General features: G+C 34.7%; 1 protein-coding gene across 3 annotated transcripts in view; it reads right to left on the bottom strand.

The window, feature by feature from the left end:
* LOC122572689 (protein real-time) overlaps positions 1-23,318 on the bottom strand; it is a 66,559-nt gene extending 43,241 nt beyond the window's left edge. The window contains exons 1-7 of one of the 3 annotated variants that reach the window (XM_043737981.1): positions 23,027-23,315; positions 22,840-22,940; positions 16,139-16,288; positions 14,347-14,478; positions 10,135-10,263; positions 9,953-10,056; positions 2,377-2,453 (exon numbers count right to left, since the gene is read on the bottom strand). In XM_043737981.1, coding sequence (XP_043593916.1) covers positions 2,377-2,453; positions 9,953-10,056; positions 10,135-10,263; positions 14,347-14,478; positions 16,139-16,288; positions 22,840-22,902 — 655 coding nt within the window. In that variant the 5' untranslated portion in view covers positions 22,903-22,940; positions 23,027-23,315. Of the gene's footprint in view, positions 1-2,376; positions 2,454-9,952; positions 10,057-10,134; positions 10,264-14,346; positions 14,479-16,138; positions 16,289-22,839; positions 22,941-23,026 lie in introns of all 3 variants that reach the window. The other 2 variants (XM_043737982.1, XM_043737983.1) reach the window with 2 other exon arrangements.
* Positions 23,319-23,540: the final 222 nt, after the last annotated feature.

Genomic DNA, 23,540 nt, shown 5'->3' with positions numbered 1-23,540 from the left:
CAGAGTATGTGTCCTTGATTTTTATTACGAAGGTTCTGCTGTTTAAGTAGGATTTTATTAATTGGTATATTTGCTCCGGGAATTGTTTTCTGATTGTTTGTAGCAGACTTTCGTGGTTTATTTTGTCAAATGCTTTCTCGATGTCCATAAAGAGGGCTGTACAGTATTGTTTGTTTTCTAATGCTAGTACTATTTCATTCATGAGCCTGTGCATTTGCTCTATCGTGGAGTGTTTGTTTCTGAATCCAAATTGGTGATCTGGTATTAATTTTTCCTTCTCAATTATTGGTTTTAGGCGGGCGTATATTATTTTTTCTAGGATTTTTGAAAACACGGTAAGTAGCGATATTGGTCTGTAGGATGCTGCTTGGTGTGGGTCTTTGCCTGGTTTAGGTAGCATTATGATCTGTGCTAGTTTCCATAGTTTAGGATAGTATTGGATTCTTAGTATTGCATTGTGGTACTAGTGGTTGGCGCATCTTCGTCCGTATGACTATTGAAGTTGCTATTGTTGATATTGTGTGGTGTAAATGTGTTGCCTAGGTGCTTGGAAAATTCTTCAGCTCTTTTATTTTGTTCTAACGTTGAAGGTGACAGAAATTAAGCATCTGATCTTTGGCAAATGTTCTCCTTGTTTTCTCCAGCTAATTCCTCGGTTAAACAAAATATGAATTCTTTTCTGGATATTTTCGATCCGGTGCACTCTTTATATAATATCCACGCGTTTATCGCTGCCAAATCCAAAATATTGCAAAAGACTTGAAGGGACCATCGGAAACTCCCTGCTTTCACACTATATTTGCGTGCCATTTGGTCAACGACGTCCACACCAAACTTTGTTGTATTGTATTGTATTGGTTTCTGGAACACGTTTATAATTATCTTCTACTCGTACACCTGTATGTTTGGTGCTTAGAAGGAGGACTTTTACTTTAGGTTTACTTTTATACACAGTAAGTGTGCAGTTTTCTGATTTATATAAATCTGACGAAAACAAAGTCATCTTATCCTTTTTTTTCTTCGCTGGTTTTGGCTGTTCTCTTTTATTCGACCGGATGGTCCCAACCAAAGTTGTTTTTTGTGCAAGCAATTTTTTAGTTAGCGGGATGTTTGTAAAGAAATTGTCTGTCGTTATATTTCTGCCTCGTTGTAAATATGATTCGGCTAATTTTAGTGTTACAAACTCGCCCAACGGTATTGAGCATCGAGTTTCATCTTTCCCCATATAAGGGAAACCATTCAAAATATATTTTGTTTGGACGTCAACTGCTAACCAAAACATAATGCCAAATTTATGGGGCTTATTCGGCATATATTGTGTAAATCTGCACCGGGCTTTAGTTGGAAATAATTGTTCATCTATTGAAATATTTTCATATGGTTTGTAACAAGCCTGGCTATTACTTATAAATCTGTTCCATATTTCGGATATCAGCGCAAATTTGTCTGTTTGTCTCTTGCTTTAGGGATTTCGTCGGCATAGGCATAAGCGATTTCGTTGAAGACGAAAATAAACACTTAGGCCATACAATCCGCTTTAGGTTACATTATCGAGATCGACATCAATCGCGATTGAGAAATGCCGAATTAGAGGCATCTTAGTAAAGATTTTTCTTTCATTGTTATATTTATTATTGGAGGAATGACTTTACGAACGAAGCAAGCATATAAGGTTTATTTCTGAAATCAGCTATCCCGTCAATTTGACGGGTCTCGTAGAGATAGGTATACTAGATACAGATTTCAAAAATTAGAAAGCCTAGAAAAAAATAATTTTATGTATAAATTCTTTAGATGAAATGATTAATTTACGATGCAAAATGGTTAAAATTAATGTTATGGTTTTCGAGATATTTCATTTCCAAGTTCGAAACCTGTCAAATCGACGGGTCCCGTAAACCTAGTGTTAATGTTATTGTTATTTTTTAGTGATAATTTAAAAAAAGACTTTTTATTTATTAATAATTTATTTAAACGTGAAGCCTAATATTGTTCCTTTAAGACTTAATTTGAATAAATCGATTTTTTAAAGAAAAATGCGTATTTTCGTTTAGAGATAGGTATATACGAAACGCCTGTAAACCTAGTGTTAATAACTCTTATAGAAAATATAAATAACTTATAGAAAACACTCCATTTATTCAAAAAAATCACTACTTGTAGCAATTTTTATGTATCTTCTTCCAAATTGTATTGATTTTGTCTCATGCGTGAATAATCTCATTTAAGTAAAATAATTAATAAAATTAAATTTACAAAGCTTTTACGACCATACATTTTTATTAGAATCTACATTCTTCCTAACATTTTGTTTTTCAAAACCATTAGCTAAATTTATAAATATTACATATAATAACATAGAAAAATATAACATACCTCTATTTTGTAATTTGTTGTCCGCACAAGAATAAGTTTCTTCTGGATCAAGAGATTCTTGACTTTTTGCAATATCTCTAAACATAAAAAATAATAAATGCATAAAACCGTGAACATATCGAGCAGTAAGCGGAAAAATAAACGATGGCACAACCAATGCCAATTCTCCAAATGTCAATTTTGCCGCTTACCGCTTACTGTTCTCCGGTGGTTCTTCTATGTTCACAATTTAGTAATATTACAATAAATATTAACTTAAATACATATATCCAGCTAATTCAAATTAAATATGAATAGACAAACAACTGTTCGAAGTTTCATTGTATACAGAATCGTCATCTATTATTAAATAATACGTTTTAAAATATAAAATATAAAAAAAAATATTTAAAATATAAAGATATTTTATCCACCTCGTTCTCAAGATTACTCATGCAATCCCCCATTCTGTCTGCTAGAGATCACAACGATCAGAATTAAAAAAGAAGAGCATTGGAGCTGAGGTGGTGGTTATTGTGAGTGCTCGCAAGAAACTATACTCTCGACGTTTAACAATAACAGTTTATTGGCGTTTAACAAATTAACAGTCAACAGAACAACAATTAATGATTATGATTAACAACCATTAACGATTAACAGCGAATGACGATTAACAACGATTAACGATTAATAACAGTAACAAGTAACAACCAACGAGTTTGTTTCGCACTGGCATGGGAGACGTTACGTATGTCACGACCGGCACCCTTTTAAATCCGATGGACTGATGACGAAGATAAAGATGTGGCGGCACGCGACGACAATGTATATCGCCGAAGTGCCTAATGAGCCATCAATATCCCAACGGTCCTTCCGCCGAATGTTCGAGGAGAAGGCGTGCGTGGCGGCGATCGCGGACGCCTGACAAACGGGTGAATAGTGGGGATATTGAGGGGTGACAAAGGATCCGATCGGAAGTCAAAAAATTGTAAGAGCTTCAATCTTGAAAAGTCACACCTAGTGCTCGGAAGTAAAATTGTGAACTGTATTAGAAAAAAAATGAAGTTCCTTTTTTTTATTTTTCTATTTTTTTTTTGTGTGTTATTTTACGTGACAAATACCTCGATAAAAATTGTAATACAAAAATAGGAATCACAATGTGCAAAAAAACGCAAGCCATACACAACAAGATATCCGTTCATGATTGTGCGTCAGAAATCATCAATTTTAGGAGAAAAATAAATGTTTGCAAATTTGCTGTTTATAAAATCGAAGATATAACTTTCATTCCATTAACAGCTGAAAATCAATATATAGCCATACCAAGAGAGGAAATTGAAATATATGTAATTTGTGATAATACTCAGAAACAAATTAAGATAGGCAAACCTTCTATAATTCAATCTCCAGATGGGCAATGTCATTTAGTATTTAAGAATAGTGTAATGAAAATAGGACAATCCAAAGTCAACGTAACGTTATTCCTTTTGAAAACGACACTAGAATAAACTACTTGTTAAACAAGATTGAGAGAACGCCTAGAATCTTCAGTCATATTCCAAAATATCGAAATAATTTAAATCAAATGTATGATCAAATCAATCAACCAACGTATAAATTTAATAATTTCTTTCAAATCAAGGTAATTTAAAACGTTTATTTGAAACCGTGTTTACAGTATTTGAAGCGAAAGGCAGTTAAAGCCGCTAAAAGCTATATCTTGCGAAAACTAATCTAACTGTCTTTATATTTACCTAATTATGCTTTTATAACGATATTAAGACAATTTAAATTATAAATAAAGTCGGCAGTTGAACAAACGTTGGGGATCTTCCCAAACATGTTCAAAAGAAAGACCCCGACGTTTTTTCATCTCCGACAGATATAAATAAGTGCAGCGACTCAGAGAAGTCAGTAATAATAATTATTATCGTTCGTCTATCGAGTATACAATTAATTACTGTTCGTCAACCGAATAATTACCATTCGAAGAGTTAGTTATCATTTCGTCAACCGAAGAATTACCATTTTGTTAACCGAAGAATTTTATATCCGTCAGTCTGTCAGTCAAGTGTCAATATCGAAATCAAGTAAGATTTGAATAAATCATTACATATTGTTAATTTACTTTCGAACAACTTTAATCCTCTCCCGTGCCAGTATTCCCGCACATAGCAGGTTAGCCGCAAATGGAGCTTATTGTCAGTTGCATTAAACGTCAGTTAACGCTACCTTCTCGTCGGCAACTAAATACAACGTAACACCTATAAAAGAGGGAAACGAGGAAAGCTCGACATACAGAGAGTTGCAAGTGAGCAGTCAAGTCGAGTCGACGGTGAATACTAGGCAATAATCCGAGTCCAGTCCAGGTAACACGCTGTGACGGATGACTTAGGCAATATTATCGGATGCTTCTGGGCGAAGGGCATCGGCGAATGACTGAGTCGGCCTCCAACTCGTAATATTCCTTCCCTATCAATAAATGGGTTGAGTCGCGTGAGCTTTCCCTTCACTGCCTGGTCTCGATCCTTACGGAGAATGCTAATTTCTTCGGACAAATGGTTGTTTTGCAATAATCTCATAAGTTTGTGTGGGCCGTGGTTAGTTGTCCTGTTGTTAAGAGCACCGCTCGGTTCTGCTTGTGTTTCCACCGAAGGCAGCGAGCAGTGATTCTGAACAATTTGGACCAGAACGAGTATCGATCGAATAGGCTGTGATCGACGGGCGTTGTGATCAGATAAGTCACTGTTTTCTATTCCGGCATGTTGACCAATGGTGTTGAGTTCCACGTTGGCCAGCATCCTTCGAGTTGGTGTAGCCAATGTAGACCAGTTTGTCAAATTATCGGGTGTAAGAAGTCTTTGGGCGATTGTCCTCGGAATATTAGATCTGCTGGATTGTCGGTGGTGGGAACCTGACGCCACTCGGTGACGTTGGCCCTGGTTTGGATGTCGACTACGCGGTTAGCGACAAAGATTTTGAGTGTATGTGATGATAAATTGATCCAATGGAGGTCGATGGTAGAATCCGTCCAATAAAGGTTTTTATTTTAATTGCTAATGCCTGCAGTATTGTCACGGTCAATGCTGTGAGAAGTGCTCCGCTCAGCTCAAGCCGTGAAATGGTTTGTGATTTGAGGGAAGCTACCTTCGATTTCGCGGCGAGTAATCGCGTCTGGAGTTGTCCGTAAGAGCTGACGATACGTAGATAGACACAGACCCTATACGCTTTTTCGCCGATGTTGCAAAAACCGTAAAGTTCAATCTCAGATGCGGATTTGATAACTGTTTTGCGTGGGAACCTGATGTTATTGAGCAGTGGTAGTTGGGAATAATAGCAGTTCCATTCCGAATGTATGTGTAGCGGCACTCGATAGTAAACTTCCCAACGGTTTCTGTCTCGTGACTCGCTACACAAAGACCCTGTCCTTCGAACGAGATGATTGCCAGATGTCGGCACATCCTCACGAAATATTTTCAGCTAGCTCAAGGACCCGCTACAAATCTTACGATTTGTTTAGCTAAGATTTTCCGAAGGAACAAATAGTCTTTGTCCCTCACATACCACGGAAAATGCGGGAAGTCTGTTTTCCAAATGTACGATGCTTCCCACTAGCAACTTTCTCCCAAGGGCGGTCAGCACCCTTCTCCAACCATCAAACAGAAATTAACCAATTAACAGCAACATCCACTTCCCTCACTTTCCGAACCATTCCTCGACGAATCCGATGATCCGATATCCTTGGACACACCCCAGAAGAGTTTTCCTCGGCAGCATCATCGCGACGGAAAGACACATAAGTAATTGGCTAGAGCCCTGCGACGCATCGTAAGCAATCATCGTACGAACCGACACCGCATGTCCGCCGTAGCCGAACTATTAACCATGAACCGCGAATCGGTAGTTGTAACCACAAGTGTACGCCAAGTATATGATTGAATAAACACCTTTGTTATTGAACATATTCGAGTGTTCCTTCAGTACCTATCACGACTTATCCCCCTCATATGTCTGCTGGAAGTGACTCATCCCAATCGATCTTTAAGGCCCAGACTCGTTGCAGTAGCATCTTGGCTCGAACGATCACGGGCGCGAGTAAACCCAGTGGATAGTAAATTCTGGCAATGACAGAGCTGATCAATCGCTTCGTAACTCTAGAGGTATTGGGTCTGGCCTCGACCGAATAAAGGATTGAGTCGTCGGCGGAATTTTATAAGATACCGAAGGTTTTTAACGTTCGGGACTCACCCAGCTGTGGTTTTTGGTTGGTGTTTTGTTCGGATAATCCTTATAGTAATTCCTGATCGTTGGACGCCATTTTCGTATATTCAAACCGGGTAATTGGAGAATTTCGGTGAGTTCAGTTCTGAGCGACAGTGCTTCGTACTTTGTAGCAGCTCCGGTGAGGGCGTCATCGACGTAAAAATCTCGTTGCAGGATTGAAGCGGCTAGCGGGAATCGGTGTCCCTTGTCGTCCACTAACTGTTTGAGGCACTTCATCGCTAAATACGGGGTTGCTGACAATACGAACGTCACTGTGTTGAGTTGATATGTTTCGATCTCTCTGTGAGAGTTGCGCCACAAGATTTGTTGATATCTTCGGTCTTCTAGACGCACGAGGAACTGTCGGTACATCTTCTCCACATCGCCAGTAAGAAAGCATTGGTGAGAGCGGAATCTCAAGAGGATGTCGAATAAGTCCTCCTGCAACTTCGGCCCTGTGTGCAGAGTGTCGTTTAAAGAAATTCCGGTGGTGCTTGATGCAGATCCGTCAAACACGACACGGAGTTTTGTAGTTTGGTTCGATTCCTTGATGACGCCATGATGATGATGTGGCAGATAACATCCGTTATCTGAGGGGTGGTCTGTTGTGATCCTGGTCACGTGTCCCAATTCCAGGTATTCTTGAATGACCGCCTGATACTCAGTTTCAAATTGTTTGTCTCGTTCGAATCGGCGGTGGAGAGAGGCGAGTCGTTTCATCGCAATTGTTTTAGACGACCCAAGCGACGGAAGCTATTCGTTAAATGGGAGCGCGACGATGTATCGCCCTTCGCTGGTGCATTGGACTTAGCTTCGGAAGTGCTCCTTACATCGTCGATCTGGCTCTGACAGATGTTTCGTCGGTGGTCCTTCGTCAATTTCCCAGAAGCGTGCGAGATCCACCTACAGATCCGACATGGAGGCGTGAAAGATATTTACCTTTGAATGGAAGACTGGGCTCCCCTGATGGTCCATTCGAATCACGTTTTCTGCAGACGCAGATCGGGGTCTTTAGAATAATTAAGTTTTATTTGACCGACACATAGCGACGCGAGTGTGGATCCCGCGCTCAATACGATATCGATCAAGGCTGGTATATGGAATCTTGGATCGGCTAATTGGAGATTCCTAGGTATCTGGATTGTCGATCGATCTATAGGTTTATCTAGGATCAATGTCGATATAGTTGGGATAATCAGGAACGTCAGTGTGCGTGGGTATGTGCCGTCCATGGAGTTGATTGTGGCCGTTGTGTAACGTCTAGCAGTCGTTGATAAGGTGTCGAGGACTCCAATAGGAACCGAACATTTCCTTTGCATGAGTCCAAGTGAGTTTGCCAGTCTTTCGGTCATGAAATTCATGCTAGAACCGGTGTCGAGCAGTGTTCTGGAGCAGTGGACTGGATGAGGGTCTTAGGATTTTCCGAACACGTGGCGGTGTCGAAGGATGTGTTGAAGAAGGTGTTGAAGAAGGTGTAGGCGATCGATTGAACGTTCGGCGGGTTGTGATCGGACGATTCTTGACGTGAGCTTCGTCCCGATGCAGAATCGTGTGGTGGCAATTTCCGCATAAGGGATAGGATCCAGCAGGGCAATGAAAAACCAAGTGCCCTTTCCCTAGGCAATTGGTGCACAGGGATGCTTTTTTGACGACTTTGATGTTTGTTGACTGATTTCGTCTGAAGGTGTCGCAGGCTCACATTCCGTGTGGTCCCTGGCAGAGTGGACAAGTCGACGGAGAGTGTGCAGCAGTGAATGCGTGCCCCCATGGATCGCCTTGTCGTAGAGGATAGTGTGGTTCTGGCGCTCGTCCTGTCGCAGTTGCCATGGATGTTGTTATAGTACAGTTTGTCTTTTTTCCCAGGAAGTCTAATAAATGAATGTACGGAGGCATTTCTTTGTTGGGTATGGTGAGTTCCCATTGTTGAATGGTGTCTTGGTTTAATTCGGAAAGGAAGAGTCCTATGATAATGGTGTTTGATAGTGTCGATTAAATTTGCTAAGGTTTCCGGTGTCTTTTTGGTCAATTTAGGATAGTTCTGCATTGTAGACATGTGACGTGGACAATCGAATCTATCCTTGAAAGCGGTGATGACATCTGTATAACTAACTTCAGCGGTGTTTAATGATCGAGCACATCTCGCTGTTCTACCAGTTACGGATTCTTGGAGATAATGTAGCTTCTGTACAGGCATTACTTGGTCATTTCGATCTATGGTGGAAGAGAAGATTTTAATACCATTATCGTTGAGGTCGAAGCAATTCTTAATTCCCGACCATTAACGCCAATTTCCACGGATCCTAATGATCTCCTTGTCCTCACTTCCGGCCATTTTTGGAATAAAGTATATATTATAACCTGTTATTTCAGTGTTATAATCAGTCAACCATCTCTATTATCCTAATCGAAATATCGATCGACTAATTCGTGGCCTCGATTATCGAATTGTAACGAAAATTTACGACGCGACACGGTCTACAGCGAACGCGTCTCTCCGCGAACGGTCGGACAGACTCGATCTTAACATGATTAGACGAACTGCAGGAAAATCGGTAAGCTCTCAGACATTCGTCAGATTCAATAAGAGGCCTATATTGTCAGATAATTACGAGTTTGTTACAAGAGTGATATAGTCGTTTGTAATTAAATAATTGTTGTAAGGAGGTTAAGAGTATTTTAAGATAAAAGATTGTATCAAAGATTATAAAAAAGCGGTACTATAATAATAAAATTTTTGCATTTATAATTATACTTTTTCTCTGAATAACTACATAGGTAATCTCGAGAACAAGGCGAATGAAATCTAATTGGGCGATTATACAGACTTGCTTTAAGTAAAGTTCAATCGAAATTATATGAAGAGCCTCGTGACTGTATTAGTAATTTCTTCGATCAAGGTTCTTCATATAATTGCGATCGTACTTCACTTACAGGTAAATTCGCTTGATCTTCTAAGTATGTACGTTATTTTGTAAAAGATGACGTAAAATTGAAAGGGTTTCTTACAAGCTAAAGTAGCACAGAACTAGAGGATAAAAAATTACATTTGAGATCGTGTTTAGTAGTTATTGATATTTGAAAGTCAACTAAAATATTCCTGACCTCTGGTAGTCATTACACAAAGCGAATCTAAGACAATCCAAATAACTAACTAAGCTACATTATAGGACGTGTGTAATTTAGTTAACCAAAATTATTTCTGTTATTCAATTCATTAAAAACATTCTTATCTATTTATATAATAAAATTTATAAAGTTATCATTACTGTGTGTTTTCTTCTTTTTGAACAATATAATAATTTATATCAATCTGAAAACACTTATTCAAACTTACCCTTCATTTTTCTCAGATGTATCATTTGGATCCTTCCATGGAGGTACATATACAATACCCTCTTCTTTTAATTGATTTATGAAGTATTCAATTATCTCCTTGCCCTGTAATGATTTTTATTAGTAACCTTTCATTTAAATAATAAAAGTTACAGAGAAACAATTTAGTGAAAAAAGTATTACCTTTGCAATATTTTGAGCATATTGTTTCATCGCTAATTTTTCCATTGAGTTTTCAAAACCAAAGAAGTTTTTAATATCTAAACTTGCAGTTTGTTCAAAACACGTCCATTCTGGATTTTCAGGATGAACCTGTAAATATACCATGTTCATTAGTCTTGATGTGGCAAACTGATAACATACAGATAGAATCTTCTTATTATATGCCGTTTCCAGCAATATGTCCAATAATCAAAAGGTGTAAAATAATAGGATCGTCAACGTGCAAACCGGGGTATCCGACCCTCCAATCACCAACCGGACTGCCGAACCGGGATGCCGAATCGAGGTCATTAACAGCGGTAAACACATGTTGTTTCAGAACACACAGAGTCTACACAAGGCTTCGAAAACAAACAATACTTCGGATCCTTGATCAGGGAGCGCATGAGTGCATGCAAAATCGCCGCGAATTGAACCGTCACGATGGCCGTAAGTGTTGTCAGTGTCTAGTGCCACCAGCGACACACTCTGTGCTGAACGCGCGAGGCAGTTGTGTGGCGTCACCGGGTCAACGTTGATGAACATTTTCTCGCGTATGTCACGTAAAATTAAGGCTTAGGTTTTAAAGACAAGAAGGTTGGAGCCGTAACACAACTACTATCTTTCTTTTCTATCGAACTTTATTATGAAGCTTGAATATCACAATTTAATAAGCACAGTTTACGCGACTAATCTGAGAGATGTTGACTGATGAGAGTTTGTAGTTTCAGTGCAGAGATGTTCTCGTAGTATTACGAAGGAAAGCTCGGTGTGGGTGTGCCCTTTGAACTAACAACGCGGATTCATTGTTCACACTTTTCGTTAGGAAAAGTGAGGGTAACGATCCGCGATGCCAATTGGATATAGCCCACGTTAATAAATGAAGATAGGAGGAGGAAGCCTCCTACCAACGTGACTCATAGGTGACATTGTTCATGGGGAAAACCAGCTTTCCCGTTAGGTAAATACTAGTTTTTTATCGTTAGGCAAATGCCCGCATTTCCCCGTAATTTGTACGAACGTATAATAATAAACTTAAGGACTGTTCCAAGGACCATCTATAAACCGATAACACTTACAGGGTTAATAAACTAAAAGTTTAAGTTTATGGTGAGTCCTTGAGGTTATTGAGAGTACGCGGTGAGGACCTGCACACATCTGGCCTCTGATGTGGATTGACGTCACACGAACAAGGGCCTTGGGCCCTTCTCCCGCAAGGGCAGAGAAATGCAATCACGAATGATGCGTTCTACGATGCTGCAATGTTATGCCACATGCAACGTGTTAAATGCAGAGCAACGATATAGCGTGTGCTGAGCTCCGTACATCGGGCACCGCTCGGCTTGGCCCACCGAAGCAGGCGCGCGTGTATGACGTACAAGGCCTGGGTTCGAAATTGGGTGTGATAGGTCACGTTAGTTATGGTGTAGACGGCTTCCAAAAATCGAATGCGGGCCTCGAGGGTCGCTTCGAGTTCGGAGCAGGTGGGAGGTCTAAGAAGAATTCCCAATTTCTTGAGAATTTTCTTGTCCAATCTCTGCGTGATGACGTAGATAAGAAGATCCTCTCATTATTTGGTCTGTCAGCCCTGATTCGGAAGCATCGCAATAGAACGGTTTATTATATCATGAAGTCGAGAGAGTTCACCGGTTAGCTCTTCGACAGGGTGGGGTGTAACGTCATGAAATCAGACAAGAGCTTCCGCACGATGACATGCTTGTATCATAACGTTTTTGTAACATTCCCTCATTTTGAAATTGTTTCCCCTTATAAAAACATCACCAAAACCGGGCCAATCAGCGTACCTTCCTAAGAAGGGTGGAATGGTGATGTGCGACAACTAGTCTCGACCACTCGTGTCCTGCGTTGAAGGCGTCTTAGTAGCTGTAATCACGCCACTGAGGCAATCTCGTGTTGCCCAATAGGTGTCCTCGATCGAGAGAAACTCCTTTTTAACGGAATAGAGGTAATTTCGCTCCATTATCGGAACTTGTAACTCCAGTTGCAAGTTCACATGCTGACTCCCAAGATTTTCTCAGGCTCTCCAGCCGAGCCTTGCCCAAACCAGGTTAGGCTAGCTCACTTTCTTGCAATTCTCTACAAAACACAGCATCTCACGAGCCATAAGCCAAATCTCTTGGATGAGCTTGTCCATGATACCTGGTTCTTCGTCGTTCTTGCCGATCCAGCTCGAAGGACTCAAAAATGTTCGATAGCGCGATAATAACTTTGACGCTGAGAATGTAAGTTAGGAACGAGAATGGCGGGATGTGTGTGGAAGTCAATGAGGCATAGATCTTCTTCTTCTTCTAATCCGCCAGGCGGCTTCGTTTTATTGCAATGACCATCAGCACAAACAAGGTTTTCAAATTTTATAGTGAAACAAATAGCACAATGGGTTCACGACTTGTAAGAACGAGGATGTAGGCAAATCGCAATTTGAATTTATCGCAAGCGATGAAAACAGCGGATGTCGCCAGGGCGAACGTACATCTTGGACGTCCGAATGCTAATAAATACGTAACCATAGCCGTTGGCACTTACAAAATTCGAGAGAGTGACAGATCCTAGGGCTTATCGGTACACGTTTAAAATCGCGAAAACTAGTTACAATATTTAGTTCGATATATACTAAAACTCCGAATCTGATTCGTGACTTCACATATGGAATTCATGAAATCAAAGAATAATAAATACAATGAAAAATGTAATAATACAAATGCCAACTTTCATTGGTCATAGCGAAAAAATATTATATACAATTGATTAGATTTTTACATTATAACATACAAATATACAGATTCTTTTTATTCCAAGAGTCTGAATGAAATAATAATTCTAAATGCTTTAATACATCCCTACTAAGTTTTTACGTTTACCTTATTTTCTGTAAATGTCTTAATATTATACTAATGTATGAACAAAGGTAAACGCATAGACGTGCCTTGTTATAAATAGAACTGATTTAAAAATGTCAGGTTTAGTGCGACTATTAAAAGCTCCCATCATACAACAGTAAAGTATTTCTTAATCGATTCCACTCTCAAATTAGTATATAGATTTTGAGTTGATTTTCATTCATCCATAGTATACGGTAGAACAGAAGGCGTAATATTTTTTTTTAATTTAAATAACATGATTCGTTTTAATGATTCATATTAAATAACAAGTAATATGAAGACAAGAAACTTTTTTACTGAAATATCACTCTGAAACAATTTTTTAAAAATTTAAAAATTATTTTTCCAAAAATCAAAGGTTTATAGAAGGTTAACAATAAAGTAGAATAAGGTCGAAATATCATAATGACACATATGGTATTATAATACTGGTGTACAAAAAAGTTTATAAAAAGTAAGTGTAGAAAAAAAACACCATAGCGTGATTCTACACCTCTGGGACAGTGGAGATTTGTATAAATAGTTCGTTAAAAATTGACCTTGAGCATCAATTTCAAAGTCAAAAATTTTTGATTGTAACGTATCCTACTCATCGCCAAGAATAAAAGTCTCGAAGCAACCATGGATAGCAAACAATCGCTTTAGGCAGAAAAAATATAATCACATTCATAAATAATACACTTAATAGTAAAATATACACTAAAATCGTAATACTTGATTCATTTAAAATTTAAATCGTTAAATAAAAGTTTAACCAATTAGCTTTTAATTAAATAAATATGATAGGAAAATGAAAAGAAGTTTAGTTAAAGTTAAACATTTATCTATTCTGTTACTATTCCACCAATTTCATAATAATTCTCTTCTTTAATAGATACATAATTAGTAACGCGTGCTAAATATACCGGTACGGCAAAGCAGTACCGCTAATATAATAATTAGGATTGGGTATTTTGTGAATTATTAAATAGAAAATTGTTCTTAAATTTTACAGATTTTCTATTTTAAAGCAAAACACAAGCAATTCACTAAATTTGTTCATAGCTACATATATTGAACTGTTGTTAAAGATAAATTATTAAACAAATTCTTTTTGTAACTTTTATACAAATCATTTATTTATGAAATGTTTGTTGTAGAACTTACTCTGTTTAACCAAATTAAGTTCTTTAATTACATCATATATCATTTTTTCATAAATTATAAAAATATGACATATTATATACAGGAACAAAATATGTTAGAAATAGCAATAAAAATGTCAAATAATGATTAAATTATGCTAAATACTTACAAAATATCTGCACTTTTCGATAACCGATACTCTAGATGAAAAACTTTCATTATACGCTTCTATTTCTAGAACGCTATTTCGTCTATTTAAAACATTCCTTTGAATAAAGTATACAAAATCTACTCCAATGATCTGAAACAAACGACAAGAGTAAAAATTTCTAGGGAAGAACGAAAACATATCGGTTAAATTTTGTATAGATGTAATGTTTGGTGTTTTATATGTATATTATTAAAAAATGTATCTTACTCTTACTTTTATGAATAAAAAGCATATAAGTTTTACATATTTGAAGTGATTATCGATTGCTATGTAGATTATTCGACGAAAAAGTACTTCTATTATATTTTAGATTATTTTACATTTCTTGAAACATCTCATTGCGATTAAGGAGGTGACCCAACTATAAAATGATCAGATATCTTTTCTGCGATCAAATAACATTTTTCTAATGCATATTTTTATTCATATAAATTAACGAATTATTTAGATAATCTATATATGCGCATATACTAAATATTTTTTTAAGTTTAACCTATAAAATACGCAAATAACATCCTTAACAATCTTGCCTTGGCTTTCATCGCGATAGGACGTATTTGACAATATCACGTATCTCCAGTATGTGCCATCCTGAAGCAAGTGATAGTGACAACGAAAGAAATGGTGCTAATATTAGCGATACTAGGGTAGTGCTAGTAATACCAATACCACTACACCAACTGATTCCTCGCTCCTATATACGTATACCATACATATTATCATGTTAGAAACCGAGAACTATCTATGGGTACAGGAATCTCACCTAGTCGATCACTGAGCAAAGAACCCAAATCAGGAACCGAAACTAAACCGAAAACCTCCTACGTGAATGTCATAAGATATGAATACACACCAACTAAGGATCAAGCCATAATCAAAAAATATGCTTGAGCCATCGCAAATATAATAGGACCTAAATCAATAAAATATTTATTGAATTTCGAACAAAAGAGTCTGCATGTACTTGTACAAAAAGATGACCCTTATAAACCAAACATCGAAATATAGGTCTATAATAACAAATAATAAGAACATAGACATTTGTCCCACATCGGATCATACTTTTGAACATCGCACCAAAAATCTCCAACTGTACAATCCAGGATATGTTTAAAAAACACAACATAAAACTTTAGTTGAAAACAACATATTTAAAAGTAGGAATCTCTGATCCCGAATTTTCACATATACTTAGCTTGAGACAACAAGTTTATGTATACCCAGAGGATGTTAAAATGATACGAAGGTCGTTCACTGAAAACAAAATTTTCACCTACACAGGGTAGCAGAGCGGCTTCATGTGCAAACAGAAGAGATACATTGCTAAACGATGCCCAAAATAACAACAAAGCAAACAAAAATAGTAGCTATAGATGGTTTTCAAACTACCACAAGTCCAAATTTCCTTCAGATTTTCTGGAACATTAAAGACATCAAACTGACAAAACAGAAGAACCAAGTATAAATAAAACCGGGATTGATATCGTGAGAAGATTCTCACTTCCAGCCGATACAACTAAGCGACTTAATCTTTAAACTCTCAGAATCAATAAGAACCACGAAAGAACCACGAAAGAGGAAAAAGACACCGAAACAATCCATAAAAAACAAGAACGCTCCATATCATCCATTCCATCTATGAGAAGAATAAAAAAATTGCTTGACCCGGCCAACCTATATCATCCGATATAGAAAACCTAAAAACCAACTACATACCATATTCTACATATACATATATTTACATACATACCTTTTTTAAAATATACGGTGCTTCAACATTTAATTTACAGCGTCGTTCTGTTATTCTAATTGAGCCATTTTTACTTTCTTCGTCCGAAACTATCTCGCAACCGACAAAAACAGGAATTTTTGGACAAGTAGGAAATCTGCGTTCATATGCCTACAAACAAAATTAACATTTGTGAGAACTTACATAACAGTTATACGTTGACATTAATAGTTCATGCAAAATCCGTAAAATATAAAACACAAAATTAAATAGTAAAACAGGGGCACATATTAGTAAATTGATCAAGTTTTTGGTAAAAATGGCAAATAATCCTAAACACTATCTAATTCGTTCTTTCTCCAAGTAGATAGCAATGCACTTCATTGCTACAATGTTTTCATATGATAGTTAAATCTCTTAGAACTCAAACTGGTCAACTCCAGTTTTTATACACTTTCTGATCTTTTTTCCTAGGCATATGATTAGCACAAACTACTAAAAAAAAAAAGGAATTGGGCCACAGAGGGTCATTTTAAGGTAAATTTTAGTAAATAGTACAATAAATGTCTTGATAATTGCCGGAAAGCCGAGACACACGATCGCCAATTATTTTGATTTTAACAATAAATATTGGTACGACCCGTTGTTTTGCCAAACGTAGAGAAGGACAGCGCGAGTGAAAAAGAAAGAGATCGATGAAAAGAAACATATCGGTTAGTTAAACAATGTTAGTGCAACAATGAAATGTTGATTTTTTATTTTTGTTGAATAGAACTTTCATCAGTGTAATTCTGAAAATTTTCTGATTAAAATAAGACCAAACACGATATATTTATTTATTGCTTATTTAATAAAATTAATTTTTTTTTTTTTTTGCTTGTTAAGTATGTATGTAAATGTGATTTAAGATGTATCGTATTTCATCTTACTATAATTAGAAAAGTATCACAAATACATTAGGAAAAGTTTAATTTAAAAAAAGTCAAAGATAAAAAATTTTCATTATTGAATTAGTATCGTCTCATTAACATTTGAATTCGGATCAAATTATACTACTTAGCCGTCGAGCTTCGCAATATGTTAAAAGGAACACCAGGACTCCCTGAGCTTGAGCGGAACTCCCTGCAATATTGGGGATGAAGATCTTGAAATTAGAAGGAACATCGTGTCCGGCAAGTATCGAGGTATTACTGTATTTTTAATATTGCTATGTCACTCATCTTTTAATTTTAAATTGATCAATGCTGGTTCTAAACAGTACTGGCTATGAGTTTAACGAGTCATAACAGAATAATTAACGGTAATTATGTAGAAAGGGGAGCTTCAATTCTGATTTTGTTGAATCTCGGATATGTTTTAGAGGAGAGGATTCTGAGTCCTGAATAACATACACTTTGTCCAAGGCATGGGACGTCCGTGGTTTAAAAGTTGTGACAAAAAGAAAATGGTACTTTTTACATTACATTTACTCCAATAGGATTGCTATCCTAATAGCAGAAAGGTATGATTAAAAATTAAAGGTAAGATTAAGTTAGATATGGGGGCTGAGCATCCAGATCCTCCAAAAATTCTAACCTAATCTAACTTTTGAATTACGATGATCCCACGCCTCGGACGAAGTACGTGTTACTCAGGACTCAGAGCCCTCCTCTCTGTAACATATCCGAAATCTAACAAAACTAGAATTGGAGCTCCCTTTTTTAAATAATTACCTAATTAACTTGTGAATGCAGAAAGTATCTCACATCACTATTCTTACGAGGCAAAATTTCATTTCTAAATTCAAGATTATGTATCGCTTTAGAAACGAACAATAAATATGTTTATCCTCACTGCTTTACATTCTTTAACAATAATCTTCGTTTATGTTTGCAAAATTTCCAAATTGAATTTTTAAAAATTTTAACTTTTTTTTTGAGATCTTAGTACATAAAAATACTTCAGTTTCAATATTTATCTTTTATGTCCGTAATCTTTCTTTATATAGACATTCCATCCTGTATCTTTGCACACGGAATACGAGAGAATATGATAATTATAAGTTTGTTGATATAACACTATTATCAGTGTTAATAATTTGAAGTACAAAATACCGTCCACCAAGAAGCTCATTTACGAAGGTAATTGTATAACAATTTTCAAATTTTTCATGCATTGTTTGTGACAGTTTCATATTCTGATTTGCTTACTGAGATATGTCCACTGTTCGTTGATGCCTAACTTAGCTGTCGCAGCCTCAGGAGCTTGCAAGCTCTCACCACGACAGTTAACGAGGGAGGTAGGTACGTCAGGAATTGTCTGCTCTTACTTGCCGCTTGCTTTCTTGGATCTGAATTGATGATGAGAGTGAGAATCAATGAGAGTAAATGAGATATAGTGAAATGCAATTTAAATGGTATTCTACTTTTTGTTACTGTCTTTGAAGGATCAATTAGCTCTAAATTAAACATCTGAAACTGTATGTGTGACGTACCAAAACAAGGAATATTGCAAAATTATTAGAAATATCCTTACTTTTTTATGATGTGTACGCTTAAACGTATTATTCTTGAAAATAACAGATGCACTCTATAGCATTCATTTAAAAATTAAACTGAAAATGAAGTAAATACAAGAATGCATGTGCGTACATAAATGTGAATATTTAAACTGAAGAAATTGTAAAATATGAAAGATATGTAAATGACATTTCTCTTTTTTCGACAAATTTTTAATATTCAAATTTTGGTTAATTACGAGTTACGCATATAAAATGTCTCGCCAATATGATATTAATGCACTGTATCGATTCGATATTCAGAATTAAATAAAAAATTTTAAACTACTGATAGAAATAATATAATAGATTAATAGAAATCGCTTAAAAATACAAAAGGAAGAAACGTTCGTAAACACTAAATACAAGTCGATAGTACTTATATGTATTTGAGATATTTAATTTTGTAATATTTATAGATATTTTAAGAAGTTTAAACTTATTACTCAACTTTTTCGCATTCAATATCTCACGTCCTTAAGATTTACAAGATCATTTTATTTCTATATCATATTCTATTAATTAATAATGTCATGTACATATTTATAATATAAACATATATAGTATATATGTACACAGGGTCAGTAAAAACTATCGTTTATCGTGAAATAACTCGTCATCTACTGATTTTATCAAAAAATGTTTGAAGTGAAATTTATTGTATTTAAGAACTCTGATCAGATGAATACATTGTGTTTTGTTGATGCCTTATAGTATCTAAGAAATCAAGATGATTTTGAGTTTTTTAACAGTTATCTTATATATTTTTTTACATTTCGTTGCAGCCGCTAAGAGAACGAATTCAACTACCTACAATAAGGTGACCTTCAGTTGACCTTGAACTTCAGAATGAAACGAAAATTTATGAAGAATAACTTACTTTCAATGATTCCGTTTAAAGTAGATGTCGTCGAAAAATTATGTCCGATACACTGCGAGCCGTTCGTGTCTCCTACCGACGAGACGCCGCGTCGCGTCACGTGAAAAAATGTCAAGATATGAGCTACAGTGATTGAATGCGTACTCGTCGTTATTAACCACATGTAATTGAGAGCCATTTTTTAATCGCATTACTATCAACATTGAAAAGTAAGTTCTTTACGACAATCGAAAGAGACCTCCGCAGTGATTCGATAAAGATCAGTTGACTGTTCATGTTCTGAAACCTTGTCACTTTATCCTCGGAAGATATTGTTAACAATTAGTGGAATATAACTGGAGTACTTCACTACTCGTTTTAAAAGAGACTATCACAGCCGAAATATATTACCAGTATATATCGAAGAAATGCACGAAAAATTGAAAATTCTACGTCCAGCACTCATTAATTAGAGATGTGCGGGTACCCGATGCTCGAAACAGGTCGAACAGAGATCGGGTCGGTTCCCGAAAGTATTTCGAGACTCGAAAATATTGGAATTCCCGACAATTTCGAAAAAAACGTTTTCGAACGATGTTGTTTTGCAACTAGCTTTGTTATAGAACGGGCAAACACTATATAGCTAGTTGTTAGAAATATGGTCCGGGTTCTCGAGTCTGTCTCGAGTCTCAAGATACTTTCGGGGCCGGATCCAATCCCGAAAAAATTTCTCGACCTGATCCGACTCGATATTTCCGGGTTTCTTTCACACCTCTGGAGGTAATACTACTATCCAATTATTATATTCCATGATAGCAACTAATAGTCAAATATATTTACTAACCAACAATTTTCAAATATGATATACTAAACCTGTTATAATATTTGACAAGATGGTGTTGAATTGCACAAAAATATATATAATACTAATTATAAATTATCACAAACATTCTGGATATATCAAAACTGAAGGTTACATATTCTTATTGGGAAAATAATATCTATAATGTACCTAAATACATTCAATTATATTGAAATACATCCATAATATATATATTTAAATATATGCACTATTGATAAAGGTTATTGTATCAATATAACTATAATATAATAATATAATATTGAAATATATCCATAGTATGTATATTTAAATATATAGAGGTTATTGTACCAGATAACTATAATATAATAATATAATATAATATAACTATAATAGTATAATATAATAATATATTGTATAAATATAAGAATTAGATGTTTCAGCAGTTAGAAAGAAGGGAAAATATTATTTATATCACGAAACAGATAATAAAGGCAAATTAAAATGTGTGAAAAATATATAAAATACATTTATGTTATAACAACATTAATAACAATGTTATCACATGTGTAAAGCGTGCTGTAAATAAATAAATAATTTGAATAGAATATACATTGTTCTATAATGAAAGGCATTATAATAGATACACATAAATTCTTCCATGCAGCCTAATATACTATAAAATTAAAAATATGAGTTTGGTTTTAACCTAGGATGATGATGAATATAGAGCACTATATATTACATATATGTGTATGCTATTAAATACAATCTATTATAAATGTGCATTATAAAATATTTGTAATTTAAAAATTACATTAAAAGAGAATTACCTATTCTTCAAAATAAATTTAATTTACTAGTTAATAGGCATTTATAAAAATCTTTATATCAACACTATTAAAAATATATAAATGAAATAAAATCAATTATTTTGTTCATGCTAGCATCTGAAATGCTTTTTTATTAAAACAATGTAATTATTTCAAAATAAGTTGTATCTTAACATGCATTAAATAGTAAATAATTTATAATAGAAATACTATATAGCATGAATGAATCAACTACATCTTTAATATCTTCAATGTATTAATTATTAGGTTGTCCCAAAAGTTTCTTTTGTTTTACAAGGAAATACAAGGAAATAATAGATGCACAACATTTTTTGTGTATATTATTTTACTGAATTAGGTATGATACAGTTTGTTTTATTGGGACAACCTTGAGTTTTTGGGATGACCCAATACTATATACAGCTATATTAATATGATCTTATTCATTAAAATAAAATGATATGTACATTTTGTTGCCAAAAATTGAATTGATTGTTATATAGATAGAGTTACTTAAAAACTGCATTTTCTAAAGCACCAAAACATATATTTAACTTACGCTATGTTATATTCAATAATCATTTCTGTTTCTTTACATATTAATAAAAGTTTGCATTATGGCTTTAAACAGACCAGAGACTAACATTTCAACATGGAAATTAATGATAAAATTATATTCTCAGCGCAAATCTGTAAGACATAATAAATAGAGCTTACACTACTATACGAAAGATAAGAAATACATATATTATATTTATAGATACAATTAGATATTGTATAATAAAACAGAACAAGGAAAGAAAAATGTTATAACTAAAACAAATGGAGAATATATAATCAGGCAAATTAAAATTACTCCTAAAATGAAAAACATTGACAATTGATATGCTATTGAAAAGTAAGGAAATTATTTCAATGGAAACTGTTTTGGATACCACAAAATGACAATTATAATAATAGGACAGCATAAAAGGAACCGTATATTTCTATAGCAAATAGAACAAACTGTTGGGAATTGCAAAAAGATTTGTAACCTAAATTTATAGAATAATGCAATATTTCTCAATAAAGTTAAAATTAATATATTCAATTTACACAAGATCAGAAATTATTAAAAAAAAATACAGGTCTTACAATCACACGCACAAAGAATTTTATAGCATTATGAAACTATATAGTAGCAAATACTATTTTTATATCTAGCTTATTTCAATGAATAAAATTATATTAATATAATTCTTATGCTTTTATTGAATGATTAATTACTAACATATGCCTACAACCAATTTTATTTACAAAAAGATCTCTTTATTTGTTATGTTATTTAAACCATACAGATTTCTATATTGTGTGTATGTTCAGTTTTGTAAGTAACTATATACAGCGGTGATATAACATTTTAATCCACACAAACTATAAATTATTAACAAACTTCATACGATATAACGCATTCATGTTTTCTAATTCCAAATTTTGAAATTATGTATAGTTCATCTTATTAATTTGCATATATACACACGTAATATAATCCTTACTACACATAATATGTATGTACATAATATACACATCATATATATGATATAGCGTAAACTAAATGTAATTCAGTAAGTTAAAAAGTAATATAGGTTGCTATAAATAATGATAATGAAATAAAAAAATATACAACAAACGCACCATCATTACGAGCGGAAAAGGATGCTTATACACCCGAACAGGTGACTGATATTGTTGAACCATGTTACAATGTCTTCTTACAAACTGGCTGTTAATTCAGACTGCAATATAAATAGAAATGAATAGAACTATAATAATTGAACTTAATGTAATTAAATAGAACAAATCGGGTCCACTAATAACTAACCGAAGAAAAAGCAAATTATATAGGTTACAATGTTACAATAAGCCGATTCTTAACCTTCTTTTATTTTATTCAATATTTATGTCACTGCACTTCATATAATTTAGAGATAACTTTGGCACGAAGTATTTTAAGTTGTACAAGTTATAAGGAAAGATTCGACGATTGGTGTTTACATCATATAATACAGAAAATAGAAACAAAAAAAAAACACAAATTGCACAGAAATATTAATGAACTTTGACAAATGGCACAAATCCAACTTGCCATTGCGTGTAACCAACTGTAACTATTCCAACGTAACTACAAACCAATACAAGAAGTATGACACAGGTCCCTATATTGGAACCAATCAGACCGAAGTAAACAGAGGACGATTAAAACAGACAAATTTTAAACATTCGAATAATTTGAATTGTTCAATGTAAAAATCTTTCAAATAAGGCTCTCACATTAATTGTAACTGTATTAAAAAAATTTATGTATTTGTTACAATTGAATAAGTAAACTATTCTTA

This window comes from Bombus pyrosoma, linkage group LG11 (genome assembly GCF_014825855.1).
Source record: "Bombus pyrosoma isolate SC7728 linkage group LG11, ASM1482585v1, whole genome shotgun sequence".
NCBI lineage: Eukaryota > Metazoa > Arthropoda > Insecta > Hymenoptera > Apidae > Bombus > Bombus pyrosoma.
This window is presented reverse-complemented; position numbering and strand designations above follow the sequence as displayed.